This window comes from Vanessa tameamea, chromosome 21, assembly GCF_037043105.1.
Source record: "Vanessa tameamea isolate UH-Manoa-2023 chromosome 21, ilVanTame1 primary haplotype, whole genome shotgun sequence".
Lineage (NCBI taxonomy): Eukaryota > Metazoa > Arthropoda > Insecta > Lepidoptera > Nymphalidae > Vanessa > Vanessa tameamea.
Genome location: NC_087329.1, coordinates 5,967,137 through 5,990,326, shown reverse-complemented (window position 1 = coordinate 5,990,326; position 23,190 = coordinate 5,967,137). Strand labels below are relative to the sequence as shown.

At 31.3% G+C, this 23,190-nt stretch overlaps 1 protein-coding gene across 3 annotated transcripts in view; it reads left to right on the top strand.

Moving 5' to 3' along the window:
• The window catches only part of LOC113395647 (max-binding protein MNT-like), a 34,941-nt gene extending 30,042 nt beyond the window's left edge, over positions 1-4,899 (top strand). For all 3 annotated transcript variants that reach the window (XM_026633293.2, XM_064218157.1, XM_026633292.2), the window contains exons 8-12: positions 317-397; positions 611-713; positions 1,166-1,234; positions 1,828-1,913; positions 2,060-4,899. In XM_026633293.2, coding sequence (XP_026489078.2) covers positions 317-397; positions 611-713; positions 1,166-1,234; positions 1,828-1,913; positions 2,060-2,182 — 462 coding nt within the window. In that variant the 3' untranslated portion in view covers positions 2,183-4,899. The remainder of the gene's footprint in view (positions 1-316; positions 398-610; positions 714-1,165; positions 1,235-1,827; positions 1,914-2,059) is intronic.
• The last annotated feature ends 18,291 nt before the right edge of the window (positions 4,900-23,190 follow it).

Here is a 23,190-nt window from a genome sequence, read left to right as displayed (position 1 = left end):
GCATACGTGGTTTTTCTCTAGTCCAATATGTATATACTATGTTAATCTCCAAAATATTTGCCGTACTAAGTAGGTATATTTAAATAACGTAATATTTACTATACGCAATATATTATCATCTATATTTATACGGATAATAAGATGATAATTACATAGGTCATTTTAATTGAAATAATTATATTTAATTATAAACATTATTATATACAAGGACATGAAATTCACGCTCTTTTTTTCAGTAAGGAGATACAAAAAAAATCGTCTTCTTATTTGAATATAGTCAATGGTTTATTATACCAAAGCTTTTTTTAAATTGCAGAATGGTCAAGATGTCAATGGCGTAACAAATGCATTGAACAATATAATGCATCCAGCTCAAATTCATCTCCCTTTATCCCAAGTAAGTTTATGGTAAATGTATCGTCAAGATAGGTAGAAATAAATTATGTTATTGTATCTGTGAAAAATCGTTTTCTAAATTTCGTTAAAATATTTCTATCATTTTATGTAAAAATATTGTAGAATTATATTATTTTTTCATCCATACAATATCGGGAAATTAATCTATCTCTTATATTATAACTGAAATTAAGTGTACCTTTGTATATATTAGGTGGTCAGTAGCGGCGGTCTTGTGGTAGGGCCGGCAGCATTACAACTGTTGTCGGCGGGCGGTGGTCTGCGAGTACTACAAGCGCCGTCTTTTCACACCAACGGTGAGTTATACTTGCCTGGTACCTTCGATGCCCCGTGCGTCGTGTCAATGCCATCTTACTTTATAAAAACAAAGTGAGGTTGTTTGCTACGTTTTTCACGTCTTTAATACTCAACCGTTTACCAAGACATTTTGCATACACAAGGGTAAAGAGAAAGACATAGGATGACTGAAATAACCTAACCCCCCACGAAGTAACGAACGGTAATTAGTAATTATTATTGTTATTTGATGAAATAAGTTTACATCATTTTATGTTCATTGTCACAATTAACGACCGAAAAATAAAAATGACGTAAATCATAATGTAATATTAAAATGACCGTACAATATTCATGATCGCGTAGTAGGGACGATTTATAAGATTTTACCCCAAGTTTTTAAAAATATTTTTTGGTAATTTGCTATTATGAAAATTTTAAATTTTTTATATTATATATGGCCTTTTTTCAGGTGTAACCACTGATAGCAATAAGGTTTCTAAAGAAAATGGCATCGTGACGCCACCGCCGACGTCAACAGGCAAGTATTTTAATATTAAAATCAGCCAATTTAACAACATTAAATGTGATATGAAAAAAAATAAGAACTTACGTAATTATGTAATAAAAGTAGTAAAAATACAGCTGCAAGTTTAGACCCGAACTTACTTATTAGTAAAGTTTTATAAAATGCTGTAATTTTTTTTACTAAAAACCAATATATATAAAACATTTCAAACATTTAAAACACCTTTATTGTATATAACATTTTATGGAAGTATTAAAATATCGGAATAAAACATGAAGTCGAGTGTGGAGAAGACTATATTATTAAATTATTTTCAAAATATTATTGATATCTGAGTGGAGGCAAAGTTATTCCTTTATTGATTTCCTTATGTCTAAAATGATTATTTTCTATTAATTACGTCATTAAAATCTGTAAGTAAGAACTCATAAATATAATAAAAAAGGCTTTTTTATTACTAAGTTACATTTTCAAGTTAACATTTACGTAATCTGAATCAGTAACGTCCTAGGCAGATGGCAAGAGATAAAGTTATATATGAATACGAGTATAATGAATTATTGTATTATATAAACAAATCAGTTTCTATAAATTGTTTTTTTCAGAAGGAAGCGTCTTGGTCGGTGGCTTGACTCCTCTCGTAGTGTCGCAGCCGGGGCATTTATTGCAAACGCACACACTCACACACAAGGTGAGATTAAATATACGATAAAGACTTTTTACCGATAAAGAAACCAACATTCTACCGATAAAGAAAAATAACCTAACACTGAATACACAAAACATTAATTTATTACAAAAAGAAAGTAACTGATTTTATCATTTTGAATATTTCAGATGGTAGAAACCCAGATGGTGAAAGGTAGTGTGGCGCCATTGACAGTTAGTGCGCAGTATTTAAGCGCCACTACCATCGTCAAACCCGTGGTGGTAGTGTCCAGTGCATCGCCTTCCACGTGACCTCCGCGTGAAATCTGAACGCCTAGTACACGCTCACTTTGATAGTGCTGTTCATTTATTTAAAAAATCAAGTTTTTTTGGTGTAAAATTTTGTTTAAAAAACTCCATAATTTGACAATTTACTTTAATAGAGAATAAATGAAATATGCTATTACAAATTGTATTCCGCGCATACATGTTAATTCGTGATTATCCTGCAGAATAATGCAGAATCCTGCAGATTCACTCTCATTGTATTATAAAGATAATTCGACATCATTCTTCTTCGATATCAAACATTACATTAGAAATTAATTATAAAAAATTACAAAAAATAACACCCCGACTTAGAATTTAATAATATACAATTGCAACAAAATTTTACACCAATCATATTAATATATATAAACAAAAAGGATGCTTATATTGTATAAAGCATTTTCATCAGTGCGCGATCGAAAGTTACGTTGCGAGATGATTGTAAGGAACGTGTAATCACTGCCTAATTTACCAAGCAATAATTCGATATATGGACTTCTCGATTACGACACGTTAAACGATGCGTTTTTCTGTGAAGTTCAAATCGTTCTACAATAGGGTAGACAGATTTATTTCTCGACAATACGATCGCCACTGACATTAATCTTCAGTTGATTGCGTGATGCGCGTACGCAGTGTTCAGTTATTTGAGACAGTGACAGCAAAGTGAAATGTGTGAAGGACGATTTGCGATGATTTTTATGCGTATCATCCGGCCAAACTGTTGAATTAGTGTAGGTACAATTCACTTTATATTTTTCTACAAATAACAAATTCCATGTGATTGTACAGAGCGCTACGAGTGTAAAGATATAATTTAATTATTATTTATTTATTTAGAGCCAGTAAAATAGGGAGCAAATTTTATATGTATCAAAACTGGAATATATTTTGGAGCCGATTGGAAAATAGATATGGTTGTAATGAATATGTTCCCCATGATACTACTACTCCGCTCAGACATCTATCGAAAATCTGTGAATTTCTACAAATTATTCCTTTTATTCGAATAAAGTGTAGCATTTCATCGGATGCCATCTATAAGGAGGTCTATACAATTAACATACTGTAAATATATTTAGATTTAGGCTAAAATGTACTTGTTATGTATAGATTAACAAGATAAAGTTTATTTTTTCTATATATCTGTGATGTGTGCAGTTTAGCTACTGTAGTACTGGAAATTCTGTACAAAGATTCTGTCTTTAGATGTTGTCAATTTTTAATAATCGCGTGTTATAAATATAAAAAGTCAATAAATAAGGCGTAAATAATTTAGGTTCAAAATGAATAATGTGGCTTATATATGTGAAAGAAAAACATCATTATGTGATAAGTATATATGATGAAAGTACCAGGGATTAATAAATTAGAAGGCTGTGATTCGCACAAGCGTTTCGGCTATCCGGAATATGTAAGGATAAGCTTACACTTGTCCAGAATTGTAAGAATTTTCAATAAATTATTGTTTGACCGTCGTAAGCAAATGCATCATGTACCCTGTAGTAACCCGTGCGGTTATATATTCGATGATACTTAAATTATTTAATGTCGTATGCGACATCATTCATTATATTAGCCGGCGCTGGGTCAGGTCCCTCGGCCGTCCGAATACAGTGCCTAAGAAATTATAATAGTCAAGCTAAAATCGAACAGTGTTATAAAAAACTTCATCAACATCGTTGGTGTAAATAACAGTTTGCTATCAAATAAAATATTGTTACTTTATTTCGCGGCATAGAATAAAATTCAATTATTTTAGCTTGATTGAAAGAAAATATAAAGTAAATGCCACATGTATTGTTCATAATCTAATCCGATATTGTTACCTCGATAAATAATTACAGAATTGTATTTCTTTCATATTTTGTGTTTACCTCTTTTTACTATAAATGAAGTAAATCAAAACGTTGATCTAATTAGCGAACAGTATGGTGCCTAATGTATGTTACGTCTTAATCTCTACGGTGTAAAGACCGTTGGAAAAAAGAGCTTTGAGTTATTATTTAAGGGGTCATAAGTCCATTTTGATAATGTAGCGCGATTATCATTTCAGTTATGTTGTGTGCAATATTGATAAAATAAAATATAGATTTTTATTTCTCAGAAACAAAACTGAAAGAATGTATTATTTGAAAGAAAATTAAGAAAAATATTTATACCCTACATGGGTAGCATGAAAAAGTGGGAAACGATGGATCATTTTGTCACACCCAGTAATCATTTAAGAGAAATTAAAGAGACTCCCCAGAAGTTTAATTTAAATCGAGTGCCGTAATGATTAAGATTAAAATTAATGAAGCGATATTTATTATTTACAGAACTGGAACAAAGAAGGATCTTACCTAAGTTAAGTTTCTGGTTTTCAATGTTGGTTTTAAGCATTTTATAATTTAATATTACAGTTTTAGTGTCTTACATATTTATTATTCTCATAAAAATAACGAACAATCAGTTTAGAATTCCGCTTTAGTAAAATATTTAAAGGAATCCATTATACGATTTTTCTGAGCTTCTGAAGTGATGTCTCTTTGCCTAATAATAATAATAATAGTAGATATGAAAATTGTATAAATATTATAATTTAAGAGAGAATTTATTTTAATTTTATTAATATTGCGAAGCGAATGCTCATGTAAATACAATGATGTAGTGTATAAAATTCTAATATGTTAGTAATACAGGAAATTACATATTTATACTGTAGTTTTATTTGAAACTTATAAATGTTAACGGCGTTTTGTAGGAGAATGCGAATGTGCGTACCTCGCTTTGGGTAAGTAAAATGACACTCATAAAAATTAATGCTGCTAAATCTATACTGATACATAAAAACTTTTAATGTAAGATTTGTAGTTTTCCCCATTGATAACGAAAGTCCACGGGAGTATAAATACATTTTACTGGTAAGTTTCCAAAATCGTTTACTGAAATAACTTGTGTATTACCTACAGTAAAATGATTGTACTACTTCAAAAATCTTCGCAGACGTACGCAACTTGCAATTTGTTGATGGCAATCAGATAAACGGTATAGGAATTCATACAAGACAAACAATTCACGAGCTACCACTTCGAGTAAAAAAATCGCAAATATCGCAACGACACCGAGTGAGTCCAAGCTAACCTATCCAAACATCCATTAAAATACACACAATCATAGAAATCGATCCAACCATTTAATATTTCAGTTACATACACACGCATAGAAGAATTATATTTATATATATTATATTATAAAAATAGTATAATGTGCCATATTTTTTTTTTGCAATTAACAACAATTTTACTTCTCATTTATTTATAACTTATCCAACTCAACTATAACTTAACATTATCATCCTCCTGCCCGTATCCTTATTTACATAACTTACAATTTATTATTATGGATCATTGCAATTGGCAATTAAATAATTAAGATATTAATTTAACACCCAGGATACATACATCATCGAATGTGAAATACAAAAACAATGAGAAATAAACAAGTTTTATTACTTTTTACTAATTGTTATATTCCGAACAGTTGGAGATAAAATTGGCGTCATTGGTCATTCTTATAACACGCAATATCTAAATAATATAAGATTATATGAAGTTTACCAATATTATCGTAATTTAAAATTAAATGGAATCACAATCATCACACTAACCAAGTGTGATTTAACAAAAAAAAAAGTAAGTTTAAAATGATTTATTTTGATTCAGACAGTACATCTATAAGAAAACTGCATAATAATGTTACACATCCCACATATAAACATTGCTTTTACTCTACAACGTGGACCGGTAGTTTTACAGTTATAGTTTAGAAATATTTTAATAATAAGTTGCTTTTAGAAATTGTAATAAAAAATAAGGAAATAGAATTTAAGCACAGATAGACAGATCTAAGTATATAAAATAAAATGCCTTTTATTTCTTAGAGAAATTGTTTATTTACAAAGTTAAATAGTTTTGTTAGTATTAGAGAAAAAATATATTTAGTTTATTATTGTTATGTTACTAGTTTTATAAATGAATTTTAGATACGTTGATAGATAATTATTAAAGTGTAGTTATTATGTAGGAACCCCTTTGCAGGTAAAGGCCTCCTCCATTTGAGTCAGTTTTCTCTGGACTTCTGGACAGATCTAAATTGGTCTAATTTTATGTAATATTTTATTCTTATTAGATGAACACTTTTATGTTTGTGGTAGAAGACAGTCACTGCCTTACGACCGTGCATTCGTAGTTATTAAGGTTAATCTATGGTAAGTGCTACTAGTGACGTAGCGACTCCAATTACCTGTAATCACAAATTTGATCTTATCTCATAACATCGTAAAAAATAATTATGTTAAAAAAGTGTATTTTGGAACTAAAAGAGTTAAATATTTTTAACTCGAATTTAAATAGTCGCAATAAGTAGGTACTGCGTTAATGATTATTGAGGGACACGGATTTAAACTATGGTGAGGAATTAGATGTTATAATTAATTAATTACGAACATCGTCCTAAAACACTAGATACCATATTATTGTTTTGAATGAAATTGATAGTTGATAGTAAGGATCAATTACTGTTATGACCACACAAAAAAATATGCTGCATTTTTTAAATGTATTTAATAATATTTACTTGCAGGAACTTCGTTAAATTAAAGCTGGGGTTACTTTTATGATCCGTGTATTAAATGCTATTATTTTTTACCAATTGTGATTACTGTGTAGTTGAATTTACATTTTAGATATATTTACATCTTTCAAAACGCCGAATGTAAATGTTAAATTAAATAAGAAGCTTACCTCGACTTCTTTCTTTTTTCCGATTAGCCGTTTGATTACAGTAGGATCAAAAATTGTAAATATATTTCGTGTAAGTTTTCAAACAACAATGTTTAATAGTTCAAATAATTTATGAATGAACCATAAATCTTACCACGCTAACTTTTACTTAGTAGTAAGTGACGTGACAATATTATTGATTTAATTACAACTTAGGAAGCATTATACTTGCCATAGATATAACGTGTCTGTCAATTATACATATTCCCATAACATCAAACGAAATGTCATTCAAAATTAGTTGTTTGAACAATGTATCCACAGCTTCAAAGAGTTGAATGGTATCCGAGGTCACATGAACCATGATTTTTCCTACCAGGATTCTGGTGCATGAAATCTGTTAACATTTTACAAATGTGTAATTATCGTATCTTCGGAACAAGTCACTCTTTACTTTTAATTGAACTTGTAAAAGGTTTGAGGCCTTAGCCCAGCAGTGGGAAATTTATAGGCTGCTAATGTAAAATGTTATGTATGTAAAAGGTCGATTCAGAGTTGCTCGAAAAAGCTTACACATGTAAGTTGTATATACTATATTCCAGCTATAAGAGAATAAAATAAACAACATTTGACGTCAAATTGACCTGATATAATTGGTCGAGAACTTGATTAATCTATGATATTCACTATGGATTTGCCAAAAATGAGCAGGTCTATCGCTTTGAATAGTAGGTAACTATTGACCGGTTATTCTATCGTCAAACAAACGCAATGAATATATTTTAATGTACTTCTAATTGTATTGATTTGATACTATGTTAATGCAATATATTATTATAGAATTTTGTTGAACTCATGATTTAGCCAGGAATCAGGGTGTGGGCAGTTAACTTTAAAGGCTACAAGTTAACCACTTGACCTAAGGTGTATTAGCTTTGTTTTGATGAGCGCTACACATTTTATTACAAATGCGTGTATCTCAGTTATTTTTTAAATATGTATAATAGTGGAGTGCCTAGAGCGTCAAAATCATACAAACCTTGGACTTTTGTCTCAGTGGATGAAAAAATAAATAAAAAAATGGAATGTTTAGCTAATAACATAAATAAAAAAGTTTACCTTTTGAAAATTTGAGCTTTTGTTTTTTTTTTTTAAAATAGATGATTCAAACATGAGGTATTTTAGGCTGTAAAATGTTTTTTTTATATCAAGATCAGGTTAATTTATATTTATCTATAAGCATAATAAGGGGGAAAATGGAGTAATTCAATGATAATCTAAAAAAGTAACATTTAAAATAGAATTTTGGTTTATTTAGGCATTTTAAGTCATTGATCTGCATCAAATATTCCACTTCAGTTATTTTAATGGTAGGCAAAGTATAAAGGCAACTATAACCGTTGCACTGTAAACATGCTACACTACAATATAAACTACTCTTCCGACATCTACAAGCAGCTCCACGCCCTTTACCCAGGAATTGTGTCTACCTAATTTTTTTTCTTTTAAAATTATTTCTGACATTAAAAACTTTAAAGATTGCGGAAATGACTCATCAATATCTTTAAGTATTTTATCACTTGCTGTGTAATTTTCTAATAATTTCGCTGGCCGCTTTTAATATGCCAAATTCGCTTCGCGCTTCTTTTTTTTTATTGTGTATTTGATTGTACCAATTTTTTTTTTAGTCTATGGTGTCTCCTTCTTCTTGTGCGTGAAAAGTTGAAATATACAGCTTAGTAAAATTATTGTAAGAGTACTTATTAAAAATTATAATAAACGTTCTTTTAGACAAAATACAAGTGTTTCTATAGCAATCCACTTCCATTGTACGAACACAGACATTCTGCTAACAAAAACATATGATTGTGTCTAAATTTAGTCGAAATAATAATGTCATCGTGATAGCGGTCTATGAGTCGTTTTCTAATAGTGTTTTCATCCGGAATATGTTCTGTAGTTATGATATTTTTTAACTCTTTCATGGTGAATTGGCAGTTGTCATTATCTTCTATGTACTCATGTATTTGCTCCAATGCAGTATAAGTAAATAGAATTTTTATTAGAATTATAACAATCGACATGATATTTCGCCTCGAGTGTCAATCTGTTATGCTAACAATTTTTTAATGAATTTCGCGATAATAGTCATTTTTCTGTACGGCTATAAAAATAATAATGGAGTCACTTAAAGACGCAGATTGATGTATGAAATTTGGCTTCGCTTATTTTTATTCAATTTTCCTTCTTTTGCTTTATCAGCTTTTTCCCAATCGAAAAAATCCTGTTTAACTCATCAGTGCTACTTCGAAGTTTTTTTTCGGAGATAATAAATACATGAAGTTTCATTTTGCTTCTTATAGATTTCAATTTATTTTTTTCGACAACTTTCATGGGCATAACAAATCCTGAGGGGGAGTTCATTTTTCTTTTAAATATTTTTTCAATAAAAACATTAAAAAGCACAAAAAATTTTTTGGTAAACTTTGAAAGTTATAGTATAAAAAAGAAAATGACACCTAAACCAAAAAAATTCATTCACTGTGACCATTTTCCGAGGTCAGAACCCTTAGGTGCTCGACTATAAATATTTAAATATAATTATGATCCACTTTTTATCGTTTATTTTGGTGATAACAACTCATCATTGCATCAAACATCATGCATGTGCTTCTGAAAAATTCTCAAAAATATATATAATGACAAATTTTCTTTTTAAACATTACCAGTTGTCGTGTTTTATGGCAGGACTCCACTAGTAATAGTGTTCGAATTACGTTAAATAGTACCCAGATAGTCTCTGCGATACTTGAATGAGGTTCCGTTTTCGCGCTACCTGTTTCAAAAGAAATATTATTGAACGAGGCAATTTACTCTCACGATTAGTAACGATCAGTTATTTGAATATTCATAGTATTAGGTATGTAACAAAGAACTTGTTTAAAGTCAGAATCAATTCTCTATTTCAATATTTTACAATTCCCATATAAGAAGTAGGTTTATTACATAAATTAACGAACAAACACATATCCAGACGAATCTTTCTTATTGTTGTCGCAAATTATTTATTATTTCGCGTCGACAATTTTTTTTCTTAAAAATATTTTCAAGAAGAGATACTTTCGCAATTATTATATTTTTAAAATAATACCTGAGCTAACCACTTTCAGGGTGGAGTTGTAGTAATGTTGACTTAAGAAATTTTCAAGCGTACCTTTAAAGAAGACGAATTTAAGTTATTATGTATTTATAATACAAGACGTAAAAGATAATTGAAAGAATACGTATGTACTTGGGATATTTCTAAAAAATATATTGAAAGTTATTCCAAGGTTGACTGTCAATATACACAAGTGAAAAAATAGGTTAGTGCTTTCAATTCTGTTTAATTCTAGCATCACTTCACAAATCGAATCAAATTTTCGAGACAGGTGACGGGCCAAACGCGCCAATGTCGTTTTTTGCGAGTTACTGATACCTGTAACAATAACGAAATAAAAAAATAAAACTAAAACACGGGGAATTTATTTGTTCCATGATGAAATATTTATCATTTTACAGGACTACGTGTTATATATTGTTATTATTTAGACGTAACAAAATATTCTCAAATTTTATTTTACGAAATTAGACTTAAAAGGATAATTGCGGTGTGGTTATCAAAAGTAAAATACTTATTACATTCAACATTAACAATCTCCTATCTTAATTAAATAATTATTAAATATTGATTATCATACAATTAATAAAAGTCTTAAAAATAATCATTCGTGCTCAGCGGTCTCCTTTAGTGCCTAACAGAAAAAGGCCGACGCCGATATCCAGTTTTCTGAGTTTTTGTGACGTATAATATATTATAAATCTTTAAATATAAATAAAATAAAAGTAACTTACATTGATCCAGCTGTAGCAAAACATCTTCGAGCCTTCCATTTAGTTCTCTAAAGGAAGAGTTGATAATCCCCACTAAGATCGTAAACTGTATTTCAATATATAGCCACATATTATTTAATAATATTTTGTATATTAATACAAAAAAAATACCTAAAAATAAAGTTATAATAAAATTGTAAATAAGGTCTTATTTAAAAAAGAACGGCTCATTTCGTCAGTTAATCATATTTATAAGCAATTCTACTCCTCATAGGTATACTATATCGTCACCAGGCTCGTCTCAAGCCAGGGTGCAGGAGGTGCACGGTCGCGCTTTATAAAAAAAAAACGGAATACGCATTACAGATAATAATACAATACCTTTTGAGGCGAGACATAAAGATATCAACAGTGTTATCCATGGTGTTAGCATTACCAAAAGTTTTAGGCAGTTGATTCGCCAACGTTTTGGATTTCGACAAAAGTATCTGTCTGAGCCTTTTATCTAAAAAATATATACACATACATATCCTAAATTATATATAACATTTAATTAAGAAAAAGGATTTAGCCTTTGGAGCCTGATGGTGATAACGCGTATCATCAAACCCGCGGGCTCCTACTTATCGGATTTGTCAAAATTAAGAACTGATGTGCACACACAGTACCCCAATAGATGTATCACACTGTCTTAGTGAATCTATCGGATGTATATTCTCGTTCAGAAAAGTATTAAAATCCCTGAATCTAAGACCATATAGCGGTATAACGAACCCCAAGACCCAGTCTAAGATCCATTATTTAACATATACACAGGCAAAGAAAGAATCTCTCCACGACTAAGGGTACGGCAACGGAAAAGATACCAACGCCCTCACAAATACCTGAGACACAGGGACTTGATTACGAGATATTCATTTTTATTAAATGTGCTACAAGACAGTGCAGTGGTTGAATATCGCGTAATGACAATAACGAGGACGCGTTAGGGAGACTGTAGAACGCACAAATGGCAAGCACTAAGGAGATTCTAGATTACAATCTCAAAATGGTAATTCATAATAGAGATGACAATATCATCTCGACAAGCTGAGGAATCCAAAATCCCACGAAGACTAATATAACAACACTACTCAACAAAGACAAGCTTCGGCCCATAAACAGAAGTCGTCGTCGTAGAGTTTAATGCAAACTTTAGACATCGATTTGCAATCCAAAATTTCAGATTGTGACGGCATTAAATGCAGGCACACTAAAATAATGGAATTATTAGTAAACATAACGACGATTACCAAGTCTGTGGAGAAATAATAATAAATAAGTTTAAGCGATGTACACAATCTTGATGATCTAACAGAAAACTTCTCAATATATATATAGTATATGGAATTTGACATAAATGTCGTCTAAAATCAATTCGTTTTGTACGGGAGGAATACAAAGTTTTTTTTTTTTTGTAAAATGTTTTATTAATCTAATTATGCATCGTTATTATCTATGCACTTTTGCTATCTCATAGATTCATGATCTCTTTACTAAAAAACCATGGGGGCGAGAATCAATAAACTCCTTGAAGGCGGTTGGGTCTGCCGCATCGGAGTTGAATTTTTTCCTTGTAAGAAGTTGTTCAAATTGCGGAAAAAATGGTAATCTGTTGGAGCAAGGTCCGGGGATTACAGTGGATGTCGCAGACATTCCAATTGTAGCTCATCTAACTTAGTGGTTGTTTGTTGTGCAGTGTGTGGTCTTGCGTTGTCGTGAAGCAACAGTGGCCTAGAGCGATTGACCAATCTCGGTTATTTAGCAGCTAGTTCTCCCTTTATAGTTTGCAGTTGCTGACAATAGATATCTACCGTAATCGTTTGGCCACATTTTAGAAATATGTAGTGAACGATACCGGCGCTAGTCCACCAAACACTCACAAGTAACTTTTTGAGTCAATATTCGTTTAGGGCAGGATTTGGCTGGGTCTCCAGGGTTCAGCCAGTGCGACGAGTGCTTCCGATTATCGTACAGTATCCATTTTTCATCACAAGTAATGATTCGATTTAAATCCTTTCATTATTGTGTCGGTTGAGCAAAGTAACAGCAGCAGTCGACGCATGTTTGCGAGTTCAATGCTTCAAGTGAATTAATACAGTTTTATGATTTACCCAGAAGGCTGCAGCTATCTCTGAAGTGCTTTGTGATGGATCTGCTTCCACAATAGCTTTCATTTTCCACTTTAGTCTCCAGCCGTCCACGGGGTTGGTTCAGAAGGTCGAAATTTCCAGAACGAAAACGTTCTAACCAAAAACTATTATAATCTAATTTTTTTAACTAATATAAATATTAATCGTTGGAGCTGTTTCTGCAGAACTGATTCCAGGTAGTAAGCGACGCCAAAAAAAAAATAATGAGGAAAAAACAAATGAATAACTGTTTTCCAAACTCAAATGTAACAGCTAAATGAATTTATAAATTTGAATTTAATTCTTAACCACAAAGGATATATTTCATATCAAAGTGTTCAGTAAGACAAAACGCTAATTTCATATGTAAGGACCTAATACAACACTGACAAAATATAGAAAACACCATCTACGATCCTGTATTGAACGGCTAATGCTACCGACAAACGAAGGTGAAAAATATCCATAATTCCCTAATTACCTCTATTCGTGCATTCTTTCATCACCAAGCCACTAAGATCCCAATCCATTATGCTATAGTTCATGCAGACATAAAAACTCCTGTAACCCTTACCGCACCGAAAAACTGAGTTCAAGTTCGTGAACCGCACTCCTGTAAACCTTAAAGATACAAAACAGAAAATTAAGCAGTTGTCTTCATACAAGATAAAACAGATATTAACACGATGGCAATCTAGGATCGAATCATACACATGAGAAACTATAGAAAACACATCATTAAACACGACACACTACTTTTACCGACATTGTCATTGACACATTGACATTGGGAGCATGTAGTTCAGTAACATTGACAGATAATAAACATAGGCACGATCAAATAGCTGCCATTGTTCACATAATAATTTTTTAGTGACAAAACTGTTTATTATAAAAAAAACCAGATATCATCCACGAATCACGTAATTTAAGCTGTATTAGGATAGGACTGTCATAACTGATAAGACTGTGCAATTTAATAGACCGGATATTATGCTACACGATAAGAAAACTGAGACGGTACACCTTATAGAGATTGATATGCCTAATACTTATAACATAGCCTCCACTTTCACCGAAAAAAATGCTGAGTAGATTGATTGGTCTATCGAAAAATCTCAGTGGAAAGTAAAAGCCGTAAAAACTATACCCATCATCATTATCTCATCATCTGAAGTCATTCCTCATTCACTATTCACACTCCAGCTTACAGGCGCTTAGTATTCACAAACTCTCTTTTATTTTATTACAGAAAGCAGTCATACTCAATACATGCAGAATTGTTCGAAAATTCCAATGATTAGGTTACCGTTATTCCGGACAAAATCCGAAAAATTAACGACAAAATTATACCTTGATAAAGCGAGAGCAGTAAAAAAAGTAAAATAAGAAAGATTGTTCTTTCAAGTCGTACTAAAGAATACGCCTAATTTTTCCTCTAAGTGAGTGTGCTAATTTTGTATGAATTTACCCGTACGAAGACTGGATGGACAACTAGTAATAACATAAAATTATTAAATTATATAAAATGAATTAAAGAGTTTATTTCATCTGTCTTAATAAACTGTATGGACTTTTCGAAAGATATTAAGGAATGCTCGTATTCATTGTGATTCATTATGATATGTCCATTATAACTTGATCTCTGCTAAAATTGCTATATTTAATTATAAATTATTATTTTTTACCGGTAGCACTTATTACGCCATATATTTATAACATGAGTTGTTGGATCATTTTCCACAACACGTGACTACATAAGTAATGTGTGGTGCGCGTGGCGGGGTGATCTGTGTTTTATACGTACCTCGTTAATGCGTGTGAGTAGACGAAAAAGGTTCATCATTCTAACGTAAAAAAACATAAAAATATTCATAGGCACCAAACTCGCGGCGGCTTCAATTAAAAACAAAACTACAAAATTAATTCCATTTAGTAAGGTAATATTATCTGATTTATTTTTAATTGTCGTATACAAGCTATAAATTGCTGAAGCGTCTGAAAGAAGAACACTGAATTAACATAATTCAAACAAAAGAAAACATTATTAATTTTTTATTGCATCGGAAACCGGACGTTCAAATGGGCCACCTGATTGTAAGTGGTCACCACTGGTTGTAAACATTGGTGCCGAGTGAAATTTTAACCCTTTCTAATCGTTCCTTGTGCATTGTCTCACTCTCCCTTCAAAGCGGAACATAAAAATATGTTTACAAAAATGCAATGCAAATTACATCGAATGTTCATACATTGTCGTACTGTACCAGTGTTGCTAGAAAGTTATCACTAATTATTAAGTAGTACCTATTTAGTAGTAGTACCCATTCAATTTAAATAAGCTAGAAAGTAGAAAACAAGTAGCTCCCTGTCATTCGACAGTCTGAGGCGAAATAGTGCATGTATTAACAAAAGAAGTTGGACATTTAATTCAAAATCTTTCCTCTCATTTACTCAATTAACCGATTTACTTCCTTTTTTATACATTCACAGTCTATAATTACGAAATAGTTTAAGCGTTAAATAAAACTAACCAAAACATAAGATGATAAGGATCCCAATGTAGAAATGAATACGCGAGAGAAAGGCGACTCTCCCACGTATAGAATTAAAGCGAACCGGCGCTACGCCTATGATCTGTGAAACTCGTAGAGTCAGCGCCAGTATCTCGTCCACTACCCAGCATTCGCACGTATCGCCCATATTCTAAAGGAATAAAATAAATCTAGGCAATTAAAATATTTTTATGTTATTATGGTAAAAGTATAAACTGACAAATCAAAATACCTTAACACGTGATGAACTAGGAGTCGAGAATTATCGTGCAACTGGAAACTATCGGTATCGATAACATAATGACTTTCAAATTATGAGTCTACGTGTTTTATTGTATGTATATAATTACATTGGTTTAATTCCACTATACTTACATTCCTATTATTTGATACAAAATTGATATTATTGAAGATGTTATCTTCACCATTTCGTATAAAATAAATAAAAAAAGGTGTGATTATCAGGGTACGCGTTGTAAACACATTTTTTATTAATTATATGACTTTCGACACTAAATCACTAAGACTTACAATGATGTTATGTGGATTTACATAAAAAAGCGATAACAATACGAATTGTTTTCTTCCTACAATAAACAAATTATGTTAAAAAGTAAGCCAAGATCCATTATGATCTACAAAAGGTATGATTTTCTTTATGACTTTCATACGTTCTACTTCACTATTGGTTGGTTTTAAGTTACATTTTATTCTAAATATATGCCGGTAGTCTGCCGATCTTTTTGCAGGTGGATTAGTGGACCTCACGGGTGGACATCACTATAGCCTGGAACTCGATGAAAGCATTCACTACGTGGTTTCATGGGTTTGACGCTGGTCTCAGCTTTGGTGATATTACTTGACACTTGTCGGCCCTTGTTAAGTTTGCGCTTGTCGTTTTTGAGGGTATTGGCTCTTCATATGACATGTTAAAATAATCTGTAAAGTCTATGTACTACAGGGTAGTCTCCTTGCAAAATTGTGTTGAATTTATTAATGAATGGTAAAATGTAATGAAAAAATTTTTTAATGTTTCATCAATCAGAGCATTGCAAAAGAAATTATCTGTCGGATTACAAATTTTGTCTCTTAATACAGATCTTGGAACTATAATTTTAATGCAGGCCATTATAATTTGTTGCATGATTAATAACTAATGCTACTTACGAATGACACACGCATTTACAACAAACACAATTTGGGTTTAACTCGTTCATTGTTGCCACTATTCCTGCGTTCTCTTTACACATAGCATAAGTCTTGTCTGCGAATCCTATCATGTTTTATTTCTGAATTACTGTACCCTACTACATGCAGAAGCATAATAATATAAACAACTAACTGGACTTGCAGTTTTACCCGCAGTTTTTATATAGCCTATGTCTTTACTGAACTCTGTGTCAATTTTATCGAGATTGACGTAGTTTGTTCAGCCTTTCGTTCAACGTTTCGTTTTTGGTTATGACTTTGTTTTAGTGCAAGCAATAACAACCTTTTTGATAACTCAAATTGTAAACGACTATTGATTGACACTAACATTATAATGCATTAAATTATATGTCTTATTTCCGACGTAATAGTGTTTATTTTGTCTATAAACATAAAAAATAACTTAATGTTTGATGAAAGTAAACAGTTTACGAAAATATTTCATTTCACTCTACTGAGCATATTTAACATTTTCCTTGAATATTTCAGATACATTTATAAAAAGTGATTGACTTGTATTGATTTATTAAATTAATGAGACAGTATATTACGATATAATTTTAAGTGATTAAGTTTTAGTATATGCTTATTTTTAAAGTACGTACCCCATTTTTGGAAATCAAAGTTTATCAAAAAATATATATCAGCATTTTATTATTTTTTCGAAAATCTTATTTAAGTCGAAGTTCGACGTTTTGAGTTCGTATAAAAGCCATTCTGATGAATTATTTACAACTTGACTTTTGGCCATATATGTGTATGTGTAAATAATTTTTAAGATATTCCACGAACGAATCAACTGCTTGCGATCCGCAACCGATTGAGTTCGATTGAGTCTATCAAGTCTTAGATTCTATCAAGTCTTAGATTAGAAACGGTAATGATTCACTAACTAAATGTTGTTAGCAGAATAAAAAGCCACAATAAAATATATTTCGGTTTATTTAAAATAAACACATTTTCTTGCAATAAAATTAAATTAAATTTTAAAACTTTTTTATTCCCGCAAAAATGCAGTCGGTAATTTTAGTGACGTAATATTGGTAAAAAGAACAGTTGTGTATGTACGAACGGCACTCATTCAACGGTAGCTATAAATATTTGGTGTTTTTGGAAAATTATATTAAGATGCTTTGTAGTCAGACCCCGGGTCCAAGTGATCGGTCCAGGCCAAAGTCCAAGGTCCGGTCCTGCTTAATAAAGTCGATTGTCCAAGATTTAACCATCACCGGCGAGAGAAACTTTAATGCGAGGCCCCCACGAGCGACGGCCGGGTTTTTTGCACACCCTGCACTGTCACTCATTAGTTATTGTACATGGTGTACAATAAAATTATAATATATTTTGTTTTGTTGATCAATTTAATTAAACTAATAGAATATTTAAATTGTCAATATAACTGTGTACAGGTACATCATTTCTATCTGTATAGCCTATATATAATTACGTTATCACGGCAGTCTTGTCAAATGCTTAATATAATTGAAATCGTACCGTAATTTTCTTTTATAAATATTATAATCAATAATTTTACAAACAGCCAGTACAATGTATATACATGTACCCCTAGTGAATCTAACAGCTTTAACATGGACGATCGTGTATGCGTAGTGCGGGGCGCATTGTCACATGTGCTGTATGTATCTCGAATCTTCGGTTTAGCGCCCTTACGCTTCGAGCAGCTTCAAAATGGTTACAAAGTTTCCGTTTTACAATCACATTTGTTATACTCCTATACAATGGTGATCATATTAAGTAAGATATTTATTAAAACAGATGTTAACATGAGTTAAAAAAAATATGAATGTGTTAATATATATATACCTACGATTGATGAAGATTTAGTTTAGATTGCTATAAGTAAATATTATAAAGGCCATCTTTTTAGCAATATTCTTTACTATAAAATAATTAGTAAATTGTATGATATTTCTTCGATTAGACAAATAATAAAAACATTCGATGGCTTTGTTATAATTTACGTAAAATATAATCCTGATAATACCCAATAGATAGAACTCTTGTCTCTTGGGCCTGAAACGTAGATCGAAAATATTGTAAGGAAACCTGCATATAGTGAATGAAATTCTGCCTACGGCGTATTTTTGCCGCGCTGCAACAGTGAGATGAAAATATGCTATAAACTATTGAGATATTTAGGCACTGTTACCATAGACTTATATGTAAATACATATAAATCAAACGCTGTAGAATTATTAACATAAAGGCCTTAACTATATACAAATAAGAACTAAAAATTGTTACCGTGTGCCCTTTGAGTCGAATTTCCGATCCTCTGGGCAAAAAATTAATTAGCTGCAGCAGCTCCTATAACCAGCGGAAGCAATATGTTTTAATGAATTTTAAACAATTTATTTGCGTATTTGTTTTTACAGATCTCCTGGGACTTATATCATTTTCATTGGATATTGATGTTTTATTAACCTCAAAAACATTTAAATTAAAAGAGTTTCCATTCTTCATTGATTATCATCAACTAAACATTATAATTACGTGGGTCATTATTACACTAGCTTATTGTAACGTAAAGAACCGAATGGAACAAATGATACTCAACCGAAATATCATAGAAAAGGTATTTTTCTTAAAATAACAGATGAAAGTAGAATCGAAATCAAAATCTTTAAAAAATATATTGCCATGTTATCATAAAAGTTTAGTTTTGATTATTTTGATCAGTCTACAGTGACAAACTATCAATGCCACGGTTTCTGTCTTTGTATTCACTTTATTGCACATGAGTCATCAAGGCGTCGGTGAGCATTACAGCATGTGTTATGCTCAAATTTCTTATCAGCTCAATACGAATCGATTAGGTGCACAAAATTAAGGCCCTACGACGCTTACAGGCGTTTACAGAGCTTCTAATTTGAAATAAACAAAGAACATCCATGCCCTGAATTATCATCGGATCTCGTTTTGAAATTGTTAAAAAATATTTTCGCTTTGTGACGCGACTCTTCGTAAACGTCAACATTGGTTGAAATTTAGCTTCTTGTACAGACTTAGAACCTGAATATTTTAAATCCTAACTAGGTACCTAATTTGAATTATTTCCATTTATTGCTTAGATGTATCATGTTTTACTTGACGGCTAGTACGGACGTAGAGCTCTTAAAAAATATTCAAATGCCTTTGGAATATCAGAGTCCTAAATAATCGAATCGAATTTTTATAACAAATTAAACATTTTTTCAAGTGGCCGAAACAGTTTAGTAATAATATCAATTGGCAGACCTAAATTGAACAATTTAGATCTGCCAAGTGTGCATGAGCAAATCTTTAAAATTTTGCTCACCAGATCTCCCAAAATAGGTATATATCTCAGTCCCGGGGCCGGATTAAAACTGATAGAAAATGGTCATCTGTAAATACATTATTAAAAAACCTGACTAACAGAAATTAAATTGTTCAAATTATTTTATTAAAAAATAATGAGGGGATTCCGCTTATTTCTTGCCCCGGGGCCTCTAGCCTCCTAAATCTGCTCCTGTTTCTTCTACACGATTGTTTATGTTTCGCTCACCGCTTGGTTTCAGTTTGAGCACCTTATAAAGTTAAATAATTTAATATAATTAAAAAGCTTTAAATTCTATAATGGTACACATATCGTTGATATTGTACGTACAAAATTAATTACTTAGAACGTATTAATTAAATTATAACAGATTATGTTTTTTCTTGAACATTAATAACATAAATAACAACATTTTGTTTTTCAGGTAAAGATAAATATTGATCAAAATTATGGGTCAGATGTGAAAGAAAATAAAACCAAGATGAATTTTATCGTGATATTTATGTTCGTGTCACAACTTATCCTGGTAGCTCTTGATCTTATTTATTATATTGGATTCAATTTAACGCATGGTAAGATAATTTATAGTTTATATAATGTATTTGATATCTTCAGTCGCAATGCAATACAATTTAGTTGAAAAAAACGTACTTATATTTTTTAATAATAAGATAGGAAACTTTAACTACTGAGTCACGATATCATTGCATTCATTTCCTAACTTGAGTATTTGTGGGCACAGTTTGCTTAACACTGCTTTGGCTATAGGTATGAGGAATAGCTAGTACCAGCACGAATTAACGATTTTTCCGGTCAAGAACTGACACTTGCTAGCCCGTATTGATGCCCGTAGTCCGCTCACCTCTTGGATATTTTGAGTTTTTACTCAACTGGGATGCATTTTAAAACAAATATATTATCAATATCACAACGTACGCAGCAGTTTTTTATAAATCATTTTTCCTCAATGATGGATATGAATTTGGCATTGGATGCATAGGAACAACGACATTTTGTGACACTACTGTGGTAGTGTTGAGTTTATTCAACAGGGTTGTTCATTAATTTTTGTACTAGGGTGGGTGGACCATGGAAGGCCACGCTCCTTTGAAGGCCAACTATTGAAAATTCGTAGTTATTGACATGTAAAGACACATTCCTTCTGCTATACAATAAGATGCATCAAACTCAAGGCCACAGATGCGGCGGCAAGTCGGATGCGCCGCTATTGTGGCAGTGCGATCTCACGTTTCATAGACTTTGTCGTCCAAATTACAATTGTTATTCGCGCGCACAGCAAAACGAAAGTTCTTAGTTTAATAACGTATTATTATGTCATATTTGTTACTGTGAATTATCGTATAAGGATATGTTTATAGTATTTCAGAAAAATAAAATAGTTTTGCCTCGATTTAAGTTAAAATATTGGTAGTGTTCTTAGGAAAGCCATTGGTTCCTTATAAGGCTAATCAAATATTTGACGGTTGGCCTTGCTAGGGTACATGGCCCTTACAAGGACCTTCTACAAATCATATAACATATGAACAGTTACTTTTAGTTATAGATACGTACCGTTACAGTTACAACAATGTTTTATATTTATAATATTTTTATTTATAAGGGTTATTAAACTCTTTAAGTCATATTGAATAGACTGTTTTCAAAATTATTTTGACAAAACAATTAGAAGAGTATTTATCACAGCAAATCAAGCTTTTGGCCTTCTTAGGAACATTTTGGCCTTACAAAGAACGGACCCAAAAGAAGACCATTTTAGGTTAAAAAAAAGTTTTAAATTAGATTATAAACGCGTAAGCAAGTTATTTGATGTCGATATAATACTCATTACTACTATTTTTAAATAATGTCGTTGAGTTTTTTATAGATGATAAATATATATTGAGCATTTAATGTTTCGCTTAACTAAAAAGAGCTTATTTTATAGTTTTAGTAAAAACAGATGTATCAATTGTTACAATTTTATTTTTAAGTTAAACGACTGATGTATAATATTGACCTTGTTTCGAGCCGTGTTCCTTGCAATAAAACAAAGTATTACTTAAAAAAATTGTATAAAATAAACGAATAAAAAATGTTTACTCGTTAAAGTGGCCTTCCATGGTCCCCCCACCTTTATATGATTGCTCTTTGCTGTATTATATTATTTTATTATATTATATTATATTGTATTCTCATTAGAGAGGTGAAAACACTCATTTACGGCATTATGCTTAATTGTCCTTGTACTAAGGAACCAAGGGGCACTCTTATATTGAATGTCATTTATCTAGAGACAATGTTGCATGCAGACTATACACTATACACGAGCGATGAAGAAAAGCGAATAAGGTCTATTTTAAAGTACCTTTATATAATAATTAGTTAACCTGTACGCACCTACATATATAATATTAACAAAACAAATTAATGGTTTTGATTCCTAAATATTCCTTTCAGTGAGTACATTAATTTATCATCTATCATTTTATGGAACATTCATGATTTTGTTACTTTTGGAAACATTGTTTGTTTTCATTAACACTGAAATTCTCGCCGCGTTTCAAGCGATGTGCAGAAAACTACAACAATTAGAAGCATTTATCAAGACAGGTAACCTACGCTTATAAATTGTAAAGTAATTGATATTTTAGAAAGAATGAATGTGTCTTAAGTTCAAGACAAGAACAATGATTCGTAAAATTACAATTATCATAATCCTTGTATTTCTTCGTTCAGGACTCGTTCTCACAATAAGGACAATATGTTATAGTAAATATCCTCGAATACAAGTCATCTTAATCTTATAGGATTTATACCAGATTTACGCATTGTCAACAACAACATTCGCAGCCTCAGCCACTCGTATGTCTCTGGGTGCGACGTTGTGAGCCGGATCAACAAGAAAGACGGAATGATTATTGTGCTGCTGTTTACAATATCAGGCGTTTCTATATTCATAATTGGATTCAATTTATTCAGCTCAAATCAAAGTTAGTAAAACATATTTTCATATAAATCATATTATGTATATGTAAAGATAAAATACTATCTAAACTTGTTGTAATATTTTTTATTAATTCGTTTATTTCTTTCTTACAGA